Consider the following 22,535-nt stretch of genomic DNA (forward strand, 5'->3'; position numbering starts at 1 on the left):
CGGAGCCTCGCCGACCACCTACGGGAAAACAAAAAAAAAAAAAAAAATAAAAGTCTATTAAAAATTATCAACATTAGCATCGACCGGCATCCACATCAGCGCCGGCCGATCAAAATTGACCGGATAGACTGAGTTGGCACACTTGCAATAAGTTTAAGACTTTTTTTGGTAATATTTCCTCCTCGTTTATGTGATCGTCTACTGCATCAATGGCCAATGCAACTTTTTTTTGCAACGTCAGCTCCTTTTTCATTTCCTTTGCTTGAAATAACTCATCATCAAATAAGATGCGTTCGTCAACACTCCTTGGTAATGCATCTTGAGGTTCGTAGCCTCGATAGCCATTAGCACTACCGCTACAGTCAAAGTCTCTCACCATCATCCATCTCATTCCCATTGTCATGGTCACCAATTTCACTGTCATCACTCTCGGTGTCGATATCGATATCCTCTTCACCTCGGCTAGAACCCCAAATTCAAGCCCAGCCCCAACTTTGACTCTAGCTTCATCTTCTAAGTCAACCACAAACTCAAATTCGTCTTCTTTTTCAACCCTATATAACCTCAACTTCACTCAAGCTGGCACCCCATATTCAAATCCTAACCCCAACCCTAAATTCATCTCCTAACTTAATCCCCAGTGAATATTAATCTCCCACTTCAACCCCAACTTCATCTACTGATTCAACATCAATAGTATCTATCAATTCCCTTTCAACATAAACATCAATAGTAGTCAGTCCTGATAATAGACCCACCAATTGATCTGTTGTAAAACCAACCGAATCTCACAATTAAAGTCAATGCAAAATCACCGAAAAATTAAACGGGGAACAATAAAGGATGTCAAATATTTACGTAATTTGGTGCGAATGTTAATACCTACATCCATGGGGAGAGCCGGTAATAAATCATTCACTATAATCGAAGAATCAGAGTTATAATCGCTCATACGCTCGAGTACTTTCTCCACCTAGATTATACCTAAACTCAAAGTGTTTACAAATAAATAAATATGTAGATGTAACAAAATTCACCTTGTTCACGTCCGTGCGGCCGAAAAACAAGAACACCGTCCGTTCTTCCTCTCCTTTTCGAGCTCTTTTTCTTAAGGAGAAGTCGCACCACCCTACTCCCTTTCTTGTCCTTCGTGCGGCTCCTTCACCATTTGCGGCTAAGGAGTAAAGAAACAAAACCCTATGTGTTTGCTTTTGTTTCTTTCTCTCACTAAGACATTTTTGCGTCCACAAATGGAACTTATAAAATAAGTGTGCCCCTTCTTTTGTCTTTCAGTGTCGGAGGACTTCTTTTTCTTCTTTATATTGCGGCTGCAGAGCCTTTTCACAATAAAAAAGAAGAAGAAGAAAACCCCCGTGCCCAAAGAAAACAAGTGAGCAACACGTTCAAATTTGGAGACTTATCCAACCGGGACGAATTTTGTAAACAGTTCAAACTCGAGACATTAAATTAACATGATCATTACTGTAAATCTACACAAACCCACTCTTCAAGGTAAAACCAAAACTCCTATGCCATAACTTTTAAACTTTATAGCCTAAGTTGTAGTGTATAGGTCACAAGTTTAACATAGTTCACTAACTAAGCCTTCTATCCTCAATGATAGTGTTCAACAAGACTCGAAACTTTCACATTTTCTCCAACTCTATTAAGCCACCCAAGTGGAGCCTAACTGAAAAATGGTGTTCTATTTGCAACAAAATAGCAAAACACCTGTTAATACTTCGCCCTTTGTTTAGACCGATACAAGACCGTCAACCAATTCAATTCAAATCACAAAACCCTACCACAAGCACAAAAATAAGAAGATAAGTATGCTTGCCGGTAAATAGATGTTGAGTAGGTCATCAATGCCGTTGCATTACACATATAAACACCAATAGTTTGTCACTGCCAGTAAAAACCCAAAATGTCAGACCTAATCGGTGAATCGACCAATGTGAACCTTGTAACCAAGAAATCAATTAATTGGAGCCTTTATTTCAACAAAATCTTGAGAGAGAGAGAGAGAGCTTTGTTTTGTCATTTGGGCCAGACTTAAGAGATGTGCATAGCCACGTTAGATCCGTTTGCCTAGTGTCGTTCATAGATTTTACCATGTTAATTTTTATGCGGACATTCTGGACAAAACTATGACATAAGGTATTTTTGGGTTAGTGATAGTAGTTTGGGGTTATTGGTGAGGTGAAAAAATATTTGGGGTATTAGTGTCTCACAAAAAAACCTTCCATATTTAGTGGGATTTTCCGTCATTTGTATGATTGATTTTGACTAGGCCGTGCTTTTTCCACTCCTCCTTTGATTAAGACACTCCCTTTTTTGTTATTTTGATCATGCTATCCCTTATAGGGCTCACAACTTCTGCTATAATTTCATATGATTCCTTTTTATTATTTGGTCAACTCTTTTTATTTTGTTTCTTCTTCTTTTTTCCATACGGGTCTCACTTTCCTTCTTCTTCTTTCTTTCCATGCCTCCCGCTCGTCTCTCTATTTTCTCTCTTGTAGGCCAGTCTCTTCATTTCGACTACTTCCTTGCCTTCTTCTTGATAACTTCATCAATATATATTATACTCTTGCCCTTGTAAACTTCAGGAGCCTTGCAACTACGAACTGTTGCAGCGAATTGACGCACCCCTTTGCTTGTCAATTCTGTTACAGCAGACCCCATTATTCTTAAAGCAAAAGACACGCACCGCGGGAGGAATAGTCAGCTCTACCTCCTGTTGTAGCCTCATTTTTAGTACGAGAGGCATCCTTCAGCCTCCGCTCTAACTTTAAACCTAACACTTACAATCTTGAGAAAGCAAAAGAATTTGGCCTCCATTGTCGTTAAAGAAAGTAGATTACCTCAATTTCCCTTGAGATCAAACTACCAGATCAAGCATATACTGCATCATTATTTCCAACAAGTCAATTAACAAGAAGCAACGATAGCATCCCAAAATTGATAATGAAGAACTTATAAAAACGATAGTAAAAAACTTAACCCAGAGGGAGCAAAAGTCTATAGGTCGCAAGTATGCTACAGACTACGGAGCAATCAGGACTTTGACATCTTTTATTACTCTATATCCATATCACACACTCCTCTACTGTTCCAACTTCTTTCAGCCATAATGGCCCTCTTCCAACTTGAACTTTTCATAGTGGAAAATTAAAAAAAAACCCTATGATCCAGAGGAGCGGCGCAATAAGAGATTTTTCCATTAAAAATATGACTTAATCATGACTCTTGGCTTTTGCCGAGCAAATCAAGAAGTTATAGGTCATTAGATCTTTCTTTCTCTTCACAATGCCCATCAATGGTTCTATACATAATCCAATGTTTTTACTTGAATAAGATCATCACCAACTCTTTATCGGCAAGCGACAAACTAAGTTTTGAATTTCAGGTGAAATTGCAGAAAAGTAAAGCAACCTACTCATAGACAACAAAACAAAACCTCCAACATGGAAATCCAAACCACCTAGAATAAAGAGAAAGAACAAACCAAAAGAACAACATAAAGCTAATTGCAAGTCACTCTGCTACATGTGACAAAAAATAAAATTCAAGCAACTGCACAATTAATTCACAAATACTATTTTGATGCACACTATGCTCTAAAGCAGGAGTGAACCACAAGACCAAGCATTTCCATGACCCAAAACTCAAATTCACTTTTAAGAAAAGATATCAAGAAATGCTTCATAGCGATCAAAATTAGCATGATTTGAAACCAAGAAAACTAAAATGGAAAAAAAAAAAGAAGCTTTCGCCAGAACCGTACCTCCAATAGCGAATCAGGAGGGTGCGGATTGTTGAAGTAAGCAGTTCTTTTGGAGATTGCAGATGCAGGAGAGATCTGTGGAAGAAGAAGAAGAAGAAAAGGAGTGGAGACGTAGAAAGAAGAGAGTGGCATGCAAGAGAGAACATAGAGACGAGTGGGAGGCGTAGATAGAAAGAAGAAGAAGGAAAGTGGGACCGGAATAAAAAGAGTTGACCAAATTTTAAAAAAAAAGACCATATAAAATTGTATAAGAAGCGGTGGACCCCACGAGGGATAGGATGGTCAAAATAACAAAAAAGGGAGTGTCTAAGTCATATGAGGAGTGGAAAAAGCGTGACCTTTTTTACTATGAATTTTGCAAATGATGGAAATAAAAATTTATGATGTAAATTTAATTGGTTCACTAGACACTTCATGGGCTATAATTGACGTCATCATCACATCATTCATAGTCTCTATCCAAATTTTCTTTTTCCCAAAGAAATCGCCCTCCAAAATAAAAGAAATTTTGCAAGTTGAACTGATTGATAAGGGATTAGATGCACAAACATATAAATTTTCATGGATAATATTATGTACAAGATCGTCAACCAATTCAATTCAAATCACAAAACCCAACCACAAGTACAAAAATAAGAAGATAAGTATGCTTACCGGTAAATAGATGTTGAGTAGGTCATCAATGCCGTTGCATTACACATATAAACACCAATAGTTTGTCACTGTCAGTAAAAACCCCAAAATGTCGACCTAATTGGTGAATCGACCAATGTGAACCTTGTAACCAAGAAATCAATTAATTGGAGCCTTTATTTCAATAAAATCTTGAGAGAGAGAGAGAGAGAGAGAGAGAGAGAGAGAGAGAGAGAGAGAGAGAGAGAGAGAGAGCTTTGTTTTGTCATTTGGGCCAGACTTAAGAGATGTGCATAGCCACGTTAGATCCGTTTGCCTAGTGTCGTTCATAGATTTTACCATGTTAATTTTTATGCGGACATTCTGGACAAAACTATGACATAAGGTATTTTTGGGTTAGTGATAGTAGTTTGGGGTTATTGGTGAGGTGAAAAAATATTTGGGGTATTAGTGTCTCACAAAAAAACCTTACATATTTAGTGGGATTTTCCCTCATTTGTATGATTGATTTTGACTAGGGCGTGCTTTTTCCACTCCTCCTTTGATTAAGACACTCCCTTTTTTGTTATTTTGATCATGCTATCCCTTGTAGGGCTCACAACTTCCGCTATAATTTCATATGATTCCTTTTTATTATTTGGTCAACTCTTTTTATTTTGTTTCTTCTTCTTTTTTCCATACGGGTCTCACTTTCCTTCTTCTTCTTTCTTTCCATGCCTCCCGCTCGTCTCTCTATTTTCTCTCTTGTAGGCCAGTCTCTTCATTTCGACTACTTCCTTGCCTTCTTCTTGATAACTTCATCAATATATATTATACTCTTGCCATTGTAAACTTCAGGAGCCTTGCAACTACGAACTGTTGCAGCGAATTGATGCACCCCTTTGCTTGTCAATTCTGTTACAGCAGACCCCATTATTCTTAAAGCAAAAGACACGCACCGCGGGAGGAATAGTCAGCTCTACCTCCTGCTGTAGCCTCATTTTTAGTACAAGAGGCATCCTTCAGCCTCCGCTCTAACTTTAAACCTAACACTTACAATCTTGAGAAAGCAAAAGAATTTGGCCTCCATTGTCGTTAAAAAAGTAGATTACCTTAATTTCCCCTGAGATCAAACTACCAGATCAAGCATATACTGCATCATTATTTCCAACAAGTCAATTAATAAGAAGCAACGACAGCATCCCAAAATTGATAATGAAGAACTTATAAAAACGATAGTAAAAAACTTAACCCAGAGGGAGCAAAAGTCTATAGGTCGCAAGTATGCTACAGACTACAGAGCAATCAGGACTTTGACATCTTTTATTACTCTATATCCATATCACACACTCTACTGTTCCAACTTCTTTCAGCCATAATGGCCCTCTTCCAACTTGAACTTTTCATAGTGGAAAAGAAAAAAAAAAACCTATGATCCAGAGAGGAGCGGCGCAATATGAGATTTTTCCATTAAAAATATGACTTAATCATGACTCTTGGCTTTTGCCGATCAAATCAAGAAGTTATAGGTCATTAGATCTTTCTTTCTCTTCACAATGCCCATCAATGGTTCTATACATAATCCAATGTTTTTACTTGAATAAGATCATCACCAACTCTTTATCGGCAAGCGACAAACTAAGTATTGAATTTCAGGTGAAATTGCAGAAAAGTAAAGCAACCTACTCATAGACAACAAAACAAAACCTCCAACATGGAAATCCAAACCACCTAGAATAAAGAGAAAGAACAAACCAAAAGAACAACATAAAGCCAATTGCAAGTCACTCTGCTACATGTGACAAAAAATAAAATTCAAGCAAATGCACAATTAATTTACAAACACTATTTTGATGCACACTATGCTCTAAAGCAGGAGTGAACCACAAGATCAAGCATTTCCATGACCCAAAACTCAAATTCACTTTTAAGAAAAGATATCAAGAAATGCTTCATAGTGACCAAAATTAGCATGATTTGAGACCAAGAAAACTAAAATGGAAAAAAAATAAGCTTTCGCTAGAACCGTACCTCCAATAGTGAATCAGGAGGGCGCGGATTGTTGAAGTAAGCATTTCTTTTGGGGATTGCAGATGCAGGAGAGATCTGTGGAAGAAGAAGAAGAAGAAGAAGAAGAAGAAAAGGAGTGGAGACGTAGAAAGAAGAGAGTGGCCGGCAAGAGAGAACATAGAGATGAGTGGGAGGCGTAGATAGAAAGAAGAAGAAGGAAAGTGGGACCGGAATAAAAAGAGTTGACCAAATTTTAAAAAAAAAGACCATATAAAATTGTATAAGAAGCGGTGGACCCCACGAGGGATAGGATGGTCAAAACAACAAAAAAGGGAGTGTCTAAGTCATATGAGGAGTGGAAAAAGTGTGACCTTTTTTACTATGTATTTTGCAAATGATGGAAATGAAAATTTATGATGTAAATTTAATTGGTTCACTAGACACTTCATGGGCTATAATTGACGTCATCCATCACATCATTCATAGTCTCTATCCAAATTTTCTTTTTCCCAGAGCAATCGCCCTCCAAAATAAAAGAAATTTTGCAAGTTGAACTGATTGATAAGGGATTAGATGCACAAAAATATAAATTTTCATGGATAATATTATGTATACAAAAATCAGTTTGTAAAATAAGTTTATAAAGTCGCTTGACATGTTTTTGTTGGGAACTAAATAAGGCCCATTTGTTGAGACACACACCTATATTTCTAATATTATTTAGTACTGATTGATATCCTGTGCATTCCACGGGTTTGGAAATAAATTTATTATGGTTTAGTTTGATAGTATAATTTTGTAATATTATATAAGTCGTTAAACATTTTAGATTTTATGATTTATATTCTACGCTAACAAAAATACATAAATATAAGTATTGCAACATCGTGTGTGTTTTAACTTAACTTCATGGTATTAGGGATGTGCAAAATGGATCGGCCGGTTTGATCAGGTTCCCGGGAGTGTCGGTCCGATTTCCGATTCCTAAAAGTGGGATCGGTGTCCAGGCGGTCCGGTTTCAAGTTCCAAGAGAGAATCGAACTGACTACATATACTTTTTTTTTTATTTCTTCAAAAAATTAGTATAATGTGAACTAAACCCACGTACAATGCTTTTCCCTTATCGTCGCACCACAATGACTTTCCACTTATCGTTGCTTCCGTCATGATGTTGAGATTTGTTATTTTCTCTCGTTGTGGTGGGAAAAAAATAAAAAGGTGAGCGGTTCCATTGGACCGAATCTGGTCCGGTTCCCGATCCTAAGACCAGCCGGTCTGGTCCCCAGTTCTCAAAATTGGGAACCGGACTAGGAACCAATCACCTCTACATGGTATAACTGAGTGTTTGATAATAATAATAATAATATTATTATATAAATGGTTATCCATGAGAGTATGATATTTAAATACTAATTAGATGAAAGAGGAGTTTCGTCCGTAATTTTTCTTTTCTCAGGGGTAAATGGTATGTTTGACACGAAAAAAATGTCGCATGATCTTTAATATTTTAGGCTTTCCCGTTTCTCCATGGTTTATAATTTACATTAGTCACCATATATATAATTGATTATCAATATATTAGCACTTTCAATGTCGCGTGGATCAATCATTTTTCTGCACATAGGTGATGAAAAGAACTCTTCAGTAAGGAATAAAAGAAATGAGTATTGTTGGCTCAAAAGAAGTAGACCTAGCATCAAATATTCATTTAGCAGATCAAGGGGAGACCAGAAAGAAACAAGATAACTTCAATGTCTTCGTTCCATTACAGTATTGCATGCTGACTTGACTGGCCGTCACCCGTCATGCAGGGACGACTTTTTTATTAAACCATGCAAAACAACTTCATAAAAACATCTATCTATGGCTATCAAAGAATCTAAAGGGCATCTTTTTCCTCCTTATTATACAAAATATTTAACTGCCACACCATCCCGCTGGGATTTGTATTGACATACGAAAGAAGAAAAAAGAATAATGGTGGTTGTATTAGGTTGGTGCTATTAGAGCTTAGAAAGCTAGAGACATCAAGATCATGCAGTTGATGAAGTGGGAGAATTTGCAAGGTGAGTACGTCCGTGGTGAGACCGAGCAAGGCGAAGTCCCTTCTCTTCGGAAAGTAGCTTTGCAAACCTTTTGAGAGCTTCTTCGTTAGTCTCCTGATTCAGCGGCTCAAAGATTCCGGTCTCCAGATTAACCCTAGACACCGGCTTCTTCAGTAGTCGTTCCCCTACTTTGACCAGATCATTCATGTTCTTCTTTGTGGCTATGTCCACCGAAGATACTGGTCCACTCAACGTATCATCCTACAAAAATGATCAAAAATATGTATCAACATCATATATAGGCAAAAGAACAATAAGCGGGTAAATATACACATGTGCATGTTGCTGCATACATATGCCCAATTTATATACTAGTATTCACTTACCTGGATGCGGAGATAGCTATTTTCGGAATGAAGAGCTTGGAAAACAACAGAGAGATGGAGATCAACCATATCTGCACTCGCTTGGGTGAAGACGTTAACTAGAGGCGTGGACCCTCCGCTCGTTAACCAACCAATGATTCCCCAGTTTGCTGCTTCATGTGCAGTGAACCTCTCTTCGGATTTTGGCGAACCAGTTCCCAAAGATATCACCAGAAAACGCCCGTAGTCCATCGGCTTTATAGGAAAGAAGTCTGGGCTCCCCCTGCTTATGCCTTCCACCACTTCACTTATAGCAACTAAAGTCTGCATATCATTCATAGCAATAACAGTATAATTTTCATTGTCGTCGCATATATTAACATGCAAGTTGCTGCCTGCACAATTTATTTATCGTCATAGTGGAGTCACATTTTTTTCTTTTTTGTACTGACCGGATTATTCGCAGCCACCCCACCATCTATAAGATTGAACTCTCTCATTGCTCCCAAGTGATCGACGGTTTTGAAATAGTGGGCAGGGAGATAAGTTGGTGCGGCCGAAGTCGCGATGCATATATCAGAGAGCAACGCATCTATGGATGGTTTGTTCTTCACCTGTCCAAAACAATTGATACAGACGCGTCATTTGTTAGATGATAACAAAAAAATCAATATAAAAAAAGGTGATTGAGTATATATAATAGGTGAGGGTGTGCGCTATAATGCAGTGCCAGGATGCACACCTGGTAGGTAGAAAAGATTGTTGGCTGGAGACGCTTGATGTCAAAAGCTGGGATCACAACATGGGTTAGTGTCTGGTGCAACCTTGTGTCCCCTAGTTTTTCCTTTACAAGGCTATGAAGGTATTTGCCATCATACCTTGGTCTTGTGAGAGTCTTCATCATCTTTGTAACAGGAGCAAATGGACAACTGCAACGCAGTCGATTAAGCATTGAAAGGACAAGTTAGAATCTGGAGTCCATGAAGAAATATTAAACCTGTCTAGGAAGCTTCTGACATGATGATAAGGACAAGAAAAGAAACTGTGTTCAGACCTGTCCTGAGGGAAGATTTTAGGGCCATTTTCAAGGTAGAAGTCCTTGATGTCTTTGGCAGCGAACATGGGTCGATTGTTTTCATTTGGGCTGGTCAACATGGCAGTCAGAAGACCCCCTGTGCTTGTTCCTGCTATCACATCGAAATAATCCGCAAGTCTTGCATCTTTACCATCCAGCTTCTACAAAATGGATCCAGGCATATCGTTAAATTAGAATAACATGCAAAACAGATACCAACTATGCACGCAGTAATAGCATTGGTTCAATACTTGAAGTTCAGACTCTAGGAAACTTAGTATAGTAGCGGGAACAATCCCTCTTATCCCTCCACCATCAATGCTGAGAATTGTAATTAGGTTTCCATAAGTCGGAGGTTGAACGGGTACGCCCATTTCTTCCATTACACTAAGTGAGGCTGTCTAATCAAGAGAAGGGCAGAGGCGAGGCGCAAGAGAGAGACACAAAAAGCTTTTTAAGGATCAAGCTGATGTTTTGAGACTGAGGAGATGATGTAAATTTCTATAGGTGTCGATTGAGTTTTCCTGGATAAGGAATGGGTATTTATAGATCCTCCATTCCTTATATTCAATCTTTTAAGCGTGTCAACGCATATCAACTTAAAGTTATTGGCCGGACTGGTACTCCGGTAGACATTATTTGATTCCTTTGTTGAAGGTTCATAGACTGTATGGAGTAATGAATAAGTCCCCATCGTAGTATCTAATTTTGCTTGTGCAGGCAAAGGTCCCTTGAACATACACTCACGAATTGTAGGTTGGAATTTCCTTTTTGAGACTGTGGACTGCACATGGAAGAATTCTAGGTAAGTATTATTAGGTAAGAGCTCTAAAGGCCAAGGTAAACTGTTCAGTCTGCAAGATCAAGAGCTTGCATTTGTTCCAGATCAATCTAATCCCGATCAAGTGACAGAGATCAGCGATAGACTAAACTGAAATGCATCACACTGGTGCACAAGGAATGCTAAATATTGCAGACTTACCTGATACAAGCTTTGATCAACTTAGTCTTGATTCGAAAAAGGCGGCGCCTCTGATCAGGATAAAGCAATATGATGTAATCATGCTGTCAACGACCTTCGAAATTTGATCAAAAGCGGCAGGGCACCAACTGATGTTGCTATGGAGTACGATGGAGAAAAGTACTGACATAGTTGAAGCCAAAAACTCGCAGATACAATTTATGTGAGGTGAATTTTTTAAAAAAGTTATATATAAATATATACATAATTAATTTCACTGCAACTTTGTATGCTCTAGACTCATAGTATTTACTGGGGCAATCTCTCTTGTATTCGTAACTCGATATTAAGGGCCTATTTGGTAACTTGTCAAATAGTAAAAATTTCTGTTCTTTTGTTCCCAAAATCAGTTTAAGGGCAAAAATTCATTTGTTAAATTTTTGTGCCCCGGCACAATTTTGCAAAAAATTGTTCCGAGAATCAGTTTTGGAACAGAATCAAGAAGCAAAAAAAAGTAGCTTCTTGATTTTGGAACAAATTTTCCATTTCTGATTTTTCTTCATTTTCTTCTTTTTTTTGGTTCGTTGTTGTTCTTCGGCCCACCACCCGCCGGCCAACGGCCGCCAGTCGCAGGCCAGGGCGGCTCGCGGCCGTGACGGTGAGGCCATGACTGCGAGGCCTCGCCCAACCAAGGTGAGGCCGACCTCGCCGTCGCCACCAAAGCGACGGACCTGGGTGGCAACGACGAGGCTAACCTCGCCGTTGCGACCGGCGAGGGCCGCGACGCCCTCGCCGGCCCTGGCCTGTGGCCGATCGCTGGCGCCGGCGACCGGTCTTGGCCAAGGAAGAGAAGGGAAAGAAAGAGAAAAAAAGAAAAAAAAGAAAGAAATATTAAAAAAATTCAAAATATTATTAATAAAATGAAATTTTATGCAGTTACCAAATGCATTTATGTTCTTTTTCTATTCTAATAATAGAAATTTTGGGCAGTTACCAAACGCCTTCAAATGTTTAGAAATTGTTTCCGGGCACAGAATAAAAAAGAATCATTTCTGATCAGAATCTGTTCTCGGGCACAGAATAGTTGCCATGCGCAGCCTAATAGTGAAATGATTTGTTTAGTGCGGCACCGGAGTACTGTGCCCATCTGATTTTGAAGAGATATTGCCGTAAAAATTCGTGAATCTTCTTATCTGACTTTTTTTCTCTTTTACGTTTCTGTTCCTAACACCAATAGCAGTTGGAGAATTCAAAGCAGATGTCTCTCCATTATAATCCGGCGTGCTGTGATGAAATATCTGGGGGACCGTGAGAAAGGACCCAGTAGGCAATAATGAGTTTATAAGTTTTTGGAAGTTAATTTAATGAAGATATTTGAAAGATATTGGTGCACTTTTTCTTTGGCCAGTAAGATATCGATGCGCTTTGTTTTACTGTCTCTCTAATAATAATTTCGCCTGGCTGTATGCATAAGTATGTTGTCCTTAATGTTGTAAAGGTCTAAAGGCACCATAATCTCATGTCTGGCTTTTTTTTTTTTTTCTTTCTATTGTGTTGTTGTTTATGATTTGTACTTATCCTTTTTTCAGCAGCTCATATGGTAAACAGTGGATGGAGACGCTCATCAAAGTGCAGAAAATTCGGATAAGGAAAATCAACATAGCCTATGGTGTAAGACTGACCAAACGCGCAAAAATCATGTGCCAGGCAAAGAAACTTGAAAGACGGGGCAGACTCGGATAAGGAGAAGAAACGTGGGAACTTTTTTCAAGTCTCGTAGGAGTAGTTTAATCTGATATTGCTGCGATCAGCTTATTATTTTATCAAGTTGCAAATTAGCTAACACGTAAAGAGAAACGCGAATATGACACGGAAACGCAAATATGACACGTAAAGAGAAACACGAATACGACACCACATTCCTGAGGACAAATGTTTCTTGTGTGGCAAGTATATCCGTCAATAGCATGACGTACTTTTTCTGTTCGAACCGGGCTTGAAACCAAACCTCTCCTCAGGAAGATAGATGGGGCGATCCATAGTTAGGTTTACAAAAGGAAAACAACCAAAAAGGAAAACAGATGATGATAAGAAAGATAAACTCTGGGACAATATATATTATTGAGTATCTACTCGTTCTATGGAAGAGGGGAGGTGCACCATTATATCCTTAATCAGAATTTTACTTTAACGGCTTTACTCACCCAAGTCCCTGTGCAATCTACAGCTGAAGAAAGTTGCTATCCTTCTTATACAGAAACCGGAGCAGCCCAATCGTTAATTACATTTTTCATGGTTCTATCCGCTGCCATCGAGAGAATTTTATGTTTACTAGGTAATAAAATAAGACATGTCGGCATTTTCAATTAGCCTAGCTAGACGGAGTTAACGGAAAAATTTGATTGTACTTTTTGTAAGTTTTAAAATTCAATTACACTTTCGTGATAAGTTTTAGGACTTTCAGTACACTTATCCCTTACTCAAATTATAACGTACATCACTAGAGTAACGTTGAGATCCTCGTGAGCCATCTTGTGATTGGAGCTTTACTTGATGTACCTCTAGAGATGTAATAAATAAGGTGTAAAATGATAATATCATGTGAAGCGCGCTAGTATTTCCACTTGTTCTAACAAAAAGAGAATGTTAAAAGGTGTCCCCATAGCACTAATTGTCAACATTCCATGTGTTTTTTAAAATATGGAAATGGTAGATTCTCATGTATTAACATCATACTTTCCTGCACCTTCTTCCATTTCAACTGCTTGAAAACACACACACTTTCATCTTTATAAGTAATGCTATGACTTTATTAAAAATTAAACTCTGTGCAGAAAGGTTGCATTTCACCCGGATACTCTTCTACTCACACATATATATAGTCGACATAAATGCAGAAGCAACAATATAAGATATTAAGAATGTAACGTATGTTTTTTCATCCTTTTTCAATTTTCATTCAATGTAGCCCGAATACATATAGTTGCATGAACGATTGCTTACATACAAAATAATGACATGGAAGAGGCCCAGCACCAATTTTTGGTGCCACGGGCGACCCTTGTTTATTTTTTGACTTAACAGATTCTCTCTCTCTTCTTATTATAACTAATATCAATGACTTTGACTCTCTAAAAGAATAATCAATGCATATTAATTAGCTGATGAGACTATAAATTTGGGTGTTCTTGGGGATCAAAGACCCGGTTGTGGCAGGTGGGATTGCAAGGATATGGGCAATCTATCTTCTGGAAGGGTTTCCTGTCAAAGAACCAGTCTCCAACTGCCTTTGCTATAGACTGCACAAGACATAAAAAGAACAAAACGTGATTCATGCTGATGATTAGATCCTCATATATTCAGATGTATAGTTATATATAATGATCAAGCTAGAAAAATAGTTTTAAGCAAAAAGCTAGTTAAGAAAGGATTAGATGGGAAGGCCTTCCATTCGTGGAACTCGAGCTTTGCGGTCATTACAAATGTTCGGCACTGTCTTTTTCTATGCAACGATGGTGAACTAATGTGCGCTGCCCATAGTTAGATTTTTTTTTTTTTTGGTTTTTGGCTAGTATTCATAGTTAGATGATCCACAAGTAACATATTAAGTAAATGTCTTATGTCCAGCATGCGGGATTGTCCTAAAGGCTCCGTTTTTCTCAATTAGAGTGTTTCAGGGCTTTGGCCGGAATCTAGAAGTGTTCCATGGCTAAAGTGGGTGCCTGGTGGGGTTTCTTACCGTCTTCGCCAGTTCGGGAGAGTCGCCCCACAACCATGTCTCCTGCGTCTCGGATTGGCAGTGCGCATAGCATGAATCTACAAACACCCCTCTTGATGAGGAGCTCCCCAATCTGGCCAATGCATACATGAACTCCAACCTAAAATCTGCGAAAATCCGGCATCGACTTTGAGTTTGATGCAGAGCAGTTGTTACTAACAAGCTTACAAGTACCGTTGCATGACTTTTGAGTCGATTAGACAGAGCAGCTCACAAGTTACCTTGCATGACTTTGAGTTGATTAGGAGAGCAGTTGTTGATATCGAGCTTGCAGCCGTGCCAGGTCCCGTGCGGGTCAGCCACTCCGGGTGCCAAAATATTCTTAATCTGGATTAAGCCAAATATATATGCAATGATTTCCAGGTGTTACAAAAAAAAAACTACCACTTGCAATTCCTTATTTTTCTCTCTGGTGATGGGCTCAGTATGATATCTACAAGGATCTATTCTCTGCACCAACTTGTCGTTTCTTTATAATGACAAAAAAACACCACTTCATTTGAAGAAGAAGAAGAAGAAAGCTTCACATGCAGATGTTTCTTAGTAAAACCATAAATTCCCTTCAAAATCAATACTTACTGACCTGCCAAGAATCATAGGCCGCATTGAGAATGAATAGCGGTGTCTGCATTTGTCGAGCCATGTACTGAGGGAAAAAGCACTGCAATGTTTGTTCGGATGATGTTACTGGCAACATCATTCAGTGAGGTTAAAAATTAGGAGAACAGATGCATACCAATCCCGGTCTATATATTGAAGTGCAGGATCGTGGCATATGCTTGGCCGATCCCTGCTCAAACCTGTCGTATGTGAGAAACCGAAGCACTAACCAGAAATTAACAAGAAAACAGGGTCATGGCGGAGAGAGTACATGTGTTGCAACAACTTGATTGTAGAAGGATTCAATATGAAGCGCCCCCGAAACATCCTTCCTGACAAAATCGAAGCCTCTTTTAGATGTTTTGCGACAGTAATAAACCACCCTGAAAAATGATCTGGTTAGGCCCAGTTAATCGGACTCATATGCATGAGCTTACGCGTTTATGAAATAACCAGCGTCCGAGAGGCACTTCACTTTAGCTCCCATCGGTAGGAGAGCTCGGAAGCTGTCGCAGTGTAGTATGGTAGTCAATCCACCAGCTGAACAGCCAGAAAGAATAGCCTGTCAAAGAGTTTCCAGTACCCTCACAATTGATGAAGATGAGAAAAGACGAGAAAAATCAGGAGGAGTTGCAAGATCATTGCGGTCATACATTTTCCGCGCTTTTCATTCCTTTAGATAGCAGATCTTCCATCACGGCTTGCCAAACCCTGGCTCCTCTGAAGTGCAGGTTTGTTGCCTAACCAAATGTTGGAACAAATTGAAATATATCTCAAAGGACACTTCTGATAAAAGTTGAAGAATGAGAGAAATGAGTTTGTTTCTGCTTCCTATTATTTACTCGAGAGATGCATATATATAGGAACTCACTGGGTTTACAGCTTTGATATCTCCAGTAAATGATGCCCCGTCGCAGTATCGGACTTTGATTCTGTTCCAATTGTAGAAGTCTGGATCGAAACAGATTTCAGTTATACTTGGGGGAATGCATATACCTTTGGGTGAAAGCCCATTGGGGAAATGCAAATGGTGTTTGGTAAAAATATTTTGTAAAGCTACTTTGGCCAAAATATAGTGTTTGGTGAATTTTTTTTGCAAATGGACTTTGAGAATTATCTTATTTATTAAAAAAAAAACTAACCTACCCATCGCCGGAGCCGGCCACTAGCGATGGCCTACGGCCGCCGGCGAGATAGATCTGGCGCCGACGGCCGTCGCCCGAGGTCGGTTGACCCCTGGCGAGCCAGATCTGCCGCCGCCGACGGTCGCCCGAGGCCGGGCGACCCTCGGCGGGGTCGCGCGACCAGGTGCGACGGCCGCCTAAGGTCGCGCGACCTTAGGCGGCAGCCCGAGGTCGCGCTGACCTGTGCAGCGCGACCCAGCCGGCGGTGCACGGGCGGTCGCGCGACCTCCCGGCTGCCGTCGCTCGGGTCGTGCGACCTCACGGCGCGATCCAGGCGTCGGTCGCCCTCCTTCGCCGAAGAAGATGAACAGTGACGCATGAACAGTAGCATTTGGCAAAGGCTGGACCAGCTTTGGGCTTTCAGCATTTGGAATGCTGGCATTGGCCAAATGCTAGGCCAAATGATGAACCAAACACCCCAGCATTTTGGGAAGGGGCTTTCGAGGCTCAAAGCCTATTCCCAAAGCTGAACCAAACACCCCCTAAGTCTCAAACTTTCGAAGAAGGAACTACGATGTGGTACCAGGATTGAATCTTCGTTTGTTGCTGAGTATCCCAGAGAAAGCTATCTCCTTGGCCATCTGCTTGGATGAACCTAGCCGGGTATTCTTGCGGGCGAGACAGGTTGTGACATTGTTACACCATCCGCCACCCTTCAAGGAACAAAAAAGGGTGAGCAAGACGGACTACCACAGCGAAAGAAACAGACTGCATTTTTGGAAGAGGAAGAACTAGTCACTAAAGGAAAGAATTCTAGACGTCAGTTTGGCCTCATCACTAAATTTTAACCTATTGAACTAAAAGGATAGAAAGACCGGATCACAATTTCTGATCTTTAAAAACTCCGGTAGCTTCATTTTCACATGCCCATTGAGAAAAACCTGATCTAGAAGATTGTATGCGAACATGAAAAACAGGGGACAGTACAAACTTGGAACTTTTTCATCATCACTTCATATCTATCGAGCATCTTCGATTTCAAGGACATGGGGACAAACCTCGATGTGGACCAACCAATTGTTGATGCCGGTACCGAACCCCTTATCGAAATGATAAGCTGGAGGACTCCCGTCCAAGCAAACTACATCACAAGAATCCCGATACAAGCGCATAAAAAGAAGTGTGGAGGCCTCAAATATGCAGTAAGAGCATTCATTTTCGCCACAAACAATCAAATCTTTAGCCAGCGAGATGAAGTCCCTCACCAGCTCCTCTGGCTACCGCGTTTCGGACGTAGGTAATTCCCACGGGGACTCCTCGTGCTTCGAGCAATGCCACGAAAAATAGCAGAAAACACAACCACAGCCTCGATCTCGCTGCAGCCATTCTGCACAGCGTCGAGAAGAACCCGCAACAGGTGACCAAAAGTTAATTACATTGTGAGCACCACTAGTACCGTTATTACTAGCCACTAACTCTCATTGACCGCACTCACGGACATCTTCAAGAAACCGCTATAAATGAATCGCAACACGTTACTAAAAGAGAGCTTTTCGCTTCCAATACATAGAAACCAAGAAAAGTCGCAAGAAAAGCCGGAAACTCAGTCTCTCAAGAAACGCCCCTGCAGACAATTAAATGACATTGGATCTCCCTGTCGCCAACCCCCTCTGGTTGGCAGCGCTCAGAATGCGTTGGGGGAAACCGAGAGAGCAATGAGACGTACCTCTGAGGAACGACAATGAGCTTTACCCAACAAAGAAGGGCCGAGCTTTTGAGCCTTTCTGAGCAGAAATGGCGAGTTTTGGCGTCGACCCAGTTCGCTTAAGTGTGCGGAGAAGCACGTAAAAAAGTCAAGTCTTTGTATAATGGCGATTGGTAGGGGGGTGCGACAAGAGCTTAGCCGAAAAGTGAGACATCGGGTGGTGAAAGAGAATGCGGAAAAGCGCCTTTTTCGTTTGGTACGTAGCCGCGAAAAACGACAGAGTTCTTTTTCTTTTTCTTTTCTTTTGGGATTTGGAACCGACACTCGTTTTTTTTCTCGCTCTTTTTTGGTTGGTGATTCACTCTAGGCGGGTCAAGTCACGGGGGCCCGGGGGGGCATCGACCCGACCCGACCCGTGTTGCGCGGGAACTCAACTCATGTGTGTCTGAAGAGGGAGGGTGTGTTTGGCCAATGGCCCGATGTCACGATCACGACCGTCAAACATTTTTTGAGAAACTCGAAAATATTATGAGAAAAAGAATGAGAGAAGCAGAAGTATGGTCATAGTTATTGATATGAAAAATCAAACTGCGCTAAGCTTTTCGACCATATAAATTTAATGTACTGATATATTTCTTGATTTGCGGTGAGATCTACTACAAGTTCAGCCATACTGAGAATTATTATGCTTTAGCTTCATTACAGCGTTTGACGTACTCTATTTTTGCTAGAAAGCGTTTGATGTACTTTGCACAAATTGAAGGCAGAAATGGCCAAAAGTTGGATTTCAAGAAGCAATTAAAAGTTCGTTGGCAATTCCTGCCTTCACTATCTGGCCTTGCGAAATGCTCTTTTCAGTGAGACGAGCTCATAAGTATAAGGGAAAAAAAACTAATGAATCTTATTGTTAATGTCGCAGTCGCTAATTCTGCTTTTAACTCAGAGTCATGACTCGTCATCGAAGGAATAACACTTGAGGCTTATCTCGAGTATTAGCTCCCCCCAAAAAAATAAATAAAGAGAAAGCTTATCTCGTGTTGCTGTTGAGCCACAATTTTGCATGGTCATCAGCCTGATCTTCAAAGACGAAGGAAGCCGAAAAAAGCCATCCCCATTAGTCTGCTTTAACTCAAAATCTCGAAACAACTATCTGACTCGGCAATGAAGGGATATGACTTGAAGCTTATCTCGTATTCTCATGTCGCTCTTGAGCCACATCATTACATGATCATGCTTGATCCTCGAGAACAGAGAAGGGGTTCTCGTGGATTGAATACGTTCTCTTAATTGGAGTTGAATTGACCAGGTGAGAACGATTTCGAAATGGTACCTTGAGTTGGCCTATTAGTAGCCAATACATAGCATCGCTCTGTATCGGTTCGAGAAGTGAGAGTTTCTACGATACATTGGGTCATTCGGAGCATTGTTTTGGCACTCTAATGACAAACCTGATCATGAGCCCGGCGGCCTAGAGCGTCGGCTAGACCTGTTTGCCCCACTAGGGCCGAAAGATAAATTTAGGAGAGCATGGACAAGGCATTTAGTTATGAGGCTCGGCCTGCCTTGATTCAGATATATTGTGTTCAATCCAGACTCGTCCAACCTAGAAAAAAGAATATTTTGCTATTGAGGGGCGGACTCTAGGCAACAAGTTAGGCTCGATTCAAGCTGACCCATTGATCATCTCGACTCCAAAAACCCATCACAGCTATTCATTACACCACACATAAAAATGAAATTGTGGAACAAAAGATATATTTCGAAAGGACTCAGGGAAATCTCCCATGAAGATTATGTTCTTGGCATTCTCATGGCACATCAAAATGAGCCTTTGACCATGTGTGATCACAACTCGATCCTTGAAGTTCCTCACTTTCTAATTTGTACAGAAGGCTAAGTCACTCCCTCCCAACACATTTTTCAGCAAAACAAAACTACATTTTTACAAGAGAAACTTCCCTACTTGCGATAGATACACGATCAATCTAGACCAGTTATACCCAAAAAAAAAAATTGTGTAAGCAAATATTCGACGTCGCAAATTCGAAAATTATTGGCCGCACACTGTATTTTGCAATGATAAGAGTCGGGCAGGATCAAAGCACCCACCAGTCAAATACTCATAAATGAACGACATGATCGAATCGAGACCACCATCGATTAATTGGAATACGATTGCTATGTGGATTTATGCTGGAATTATTGCATGAAGCTCAGCCGCACGTGACTAGTGGGCACGCCTTGCCCTAGTGACGCGATAAATGTGTTTGAACGGTCTATTGAACTTATATGGAGGATAAGATGAACATATGAGAAGGAATTCTCCATGTATTAGAATCTTTTCCTAGAATTATGCACTTGGGAGTATTGATAGATCATGGACAGACAAGAATATATATCCTTTTTGGTTTGAGCACGAGTTTGTCTCGTTGCTATTGACATGCTTGTCAACAACAATATCCAAATTTTGCTGACAGTGGTGAACATAATAGATACAAGCTTAGGGGGCGAGACAAGAAAAAAATTTCAATTCCTAACTCTAAGAGAGTGAAACATGAATAATTTGATATTAAGATTAATGGAGTATAACATATATATATTGTACAAAATTTCCAATGTTACCAAGCATCTAGCGACCGAAAGAATTGATGGGTTGGCGAGCCCTCTTGTCATCCATCGTTGTTTCCCGAGACTCGGTGCGCGGGTGTGGGAGTCTGTCCACGGTAGCAGCGACGCTGATTCGGAGGCAGCGACGAAGGTTGAGAGAAAGAGAGAGAGATTAGGGTTCGTGTGGATGATAATTGTTATTCATGTGTGATGTGAACCACCAATCAGAGGTCGGCTACAGTATTAATGCTGGAGCCCAGACAGACGATACCTAAACCTTGTCCAAATCCAAAAGCGCATAGCATGAGGGTATGGTCCAGCAGCATAAGCAATCCCCTCTTTTTCCTCAAAAGCGTTAAGAACAGCTAAAGCCATTATTATGATTTGGCAATGAGAGGAGACTTTTTTGGCTCACAAGAACAGCCCCACCACCTTGGTGTTGTCATCCTCATTCTAATTTGAGCAATTTCTCATCACTGCCTGGGTGGTTTGAAAGAGATGTTGCACCTTTTGAGAGCCTATTCCCAAAATTCGAGACCCAGCTCACCATCTCCTAACCTAACGAACCGCAATGTTGCTCCAGCATGGCACGTGATAATCGCATCATATTTGCCCTAAATTAATATATAAAAGTCGAGGGTGCAAAAGCAACTTCAAACGAATCACTGACATTTTTATCTCTTTTGAGTTGTTTCGTCCTGAAAAGGATGCTCCGTTCCTTTAGCGGCTAAACAAGTTCTAGGTTTAATGGAGTTTCAGGCCACGGCAAAACTTAGAAGCTTATTAAGCATATGAAAGTACGGACTACTTCAATTCGTGTCAATAATACCATGGTAAAAAGGGAAAATAAACAAAAAAAACACAAAGCAACTTTGTTTGAAAGAATCACATGTGAGTTCACAATTGGGAAAATTACCAAAACAGTCCTAAACCTATTGCAATTGTGCCAATTCAATCCTAAACTTTTTGCATTTGTGTCAATTTAGTCCATCCGGCCAATTTTGGCCAATCGGTGCTGACATGGATGCCGGCCGGCTGGCGAACGCTGACGTGGCAATTTTTAAAATAATTTTTTTATTTTTTCAAATTTTTTTATTAAGTTTTTTCTTTTTTTCTTCCTTCATCTTCTTCAACCTCTAGCCGGTCGCCGGACCAGCGACCGGCCAAAGGTTGGGGCTGACGAGGTCAACCTCGTCAACCGCTGGCAAAGTCGGCCTTGCGTAGTGGCGAGGACGAGACCTCGCCATCTAGCGAGGTCTCGTCCTCGCCGATCGCTTCGAGTGAGGCCAACCTCGCCAGTTGCGAGTGAGGACGAGCCTCATCGGATCTGGCGAGTTGCGGGCGAGGTCGGCCTCGCTCGAAGCGACCAGTGAGGACGAGACCTCGCCTAGCAACGGCGAGGTCGGCCTCGCTAGCGGCCAGCAGGACCGACCCTACCGGCCCCAGCCTCTGGCCGGTCGCCGATCTTGCGACCGGCTAGAGGTTGAAGAAGATGAAGGAAAAAAAAAAAGAAAAAAAATTAATAAAAAAATATTTTAAAAATTGCCACGTCAGCATTCGCAGGCCGGCCAGCGTCCACGTCAGCGCTGGCAGGCCAAAATTGGCCAAATGAACTGAATTGGCACAAATGCAAAAAGTTTAAGATTGAATTGGCATAAAAAAAGGTTTAGAACTGAATTAGCACAATTGCAATAAGTTTATGACTGTTTTGGCAATTTTCGCGTTCACAATCTATATCGATTGCTTTGCAAAAACATTTGTGATGCTGTTAGAAATGTCATGGTCATATGCACGAGGATGTTAGGTATGGTCGGGCGTTGCTAATAAGCTATAAAGTCCCAACGTGCCAAGACATGCAAAGAT

General features: G+C 40.6%; 2 protein-coding genes and 2 pseudogenes across 2 annotated transcripts; all 4 read right to left on the reverse strand.

Moving 5' to 3' along the window:
• Positions 1–2,507: 2,507 nt before the first annotated feature.
• On the reverse strand, positions 2,508–2,872 carry LOC130140013 (60S ribosomal protein L6, mitochondrial-like; annotated as a pseudogene).
• Positions 2,873–5,183: 2,311 nt separating this feature from the next.
• LOC115675437 (60S ribosomal protein L6, mitochondrial-like) lies at positions 5,184–5,492 on the reverse strand (annotated as a pseudogene).
• Positions 5,493–8,445: 2,953 nt separating this feature from the next.
• On the reverse strand, positions 8,446–10,280 carry LOC115675647 (patatin-like protein 2). The gene is made up of 6 exons (XM_030598395.2): positions 10,149–10,280; positions 9,877–10,058; positions 9,565–9,751; positions 9,275–9,436; positions 8,844–9,146; positions 8,446–8,718 (listed from the first exon to the last, which is right to left on the reverse strand). Exons 1-6 carry the CDS (start codon positions 10,278–10,280, stop codon positions 8,446–8,448), a joined length of 1,239 nt encoding a protein of 412 aa, XP_030454255.2.
• A 3,493-nt stretch (positions 10,281–13,773) lies between these two features.
• LOC115675523 (pectin acetylesterase 8-like) lies at positions 13,774–18,272 on the reverse strand. The gene is made up of 13 exons (XM_030598233.2): positions 18,087–18,272; positions 17,626–17,747; positions 17,419–17,501; positions 16,944–17,073; positions 16,108–16,187; positions 15,890–15,976; positions 15,674–15,798; positions 15,508–15,568; positions 15,373–15,426; positions 15,220–15,297; positions 14,858–14,963; positions 14,598–14,743; positions 13,774–14,157 (listed from the first exon to the last, which is right to left on the reverse strand). Exons 2-13 carry the CDS (start codon positions 17,744–17,746, stop codon positions 14,029–14,031), a joined length of 1,200 nt encoding a protein of 399 aa, XP_030454093.2. The 5' UTR covers position 17,747; positions 18,087–18,272; the 3' UTR covers positions 13,774–14,028.
• Positions 18,273–22,535: the final 4,263 nt, after the last annotated feature.

Source organism: Syzygium oleosum, unplaced genomic scaffold (genome assembly GCF_021117445.2).
Source record: "Syzygium oleosum isolate NSW1041296 unplaced genomic scaffold, Sole_v2.1 Sole_v2.15, whole genome shotgun sequence".
Classification (NCBI taxonomy): Eukaryota; Viridiplantae; Streptophyta; class Magnoliopsida; order Myrtales; family Myrtaceae; genus Syzygium; species Syzygium oleosum.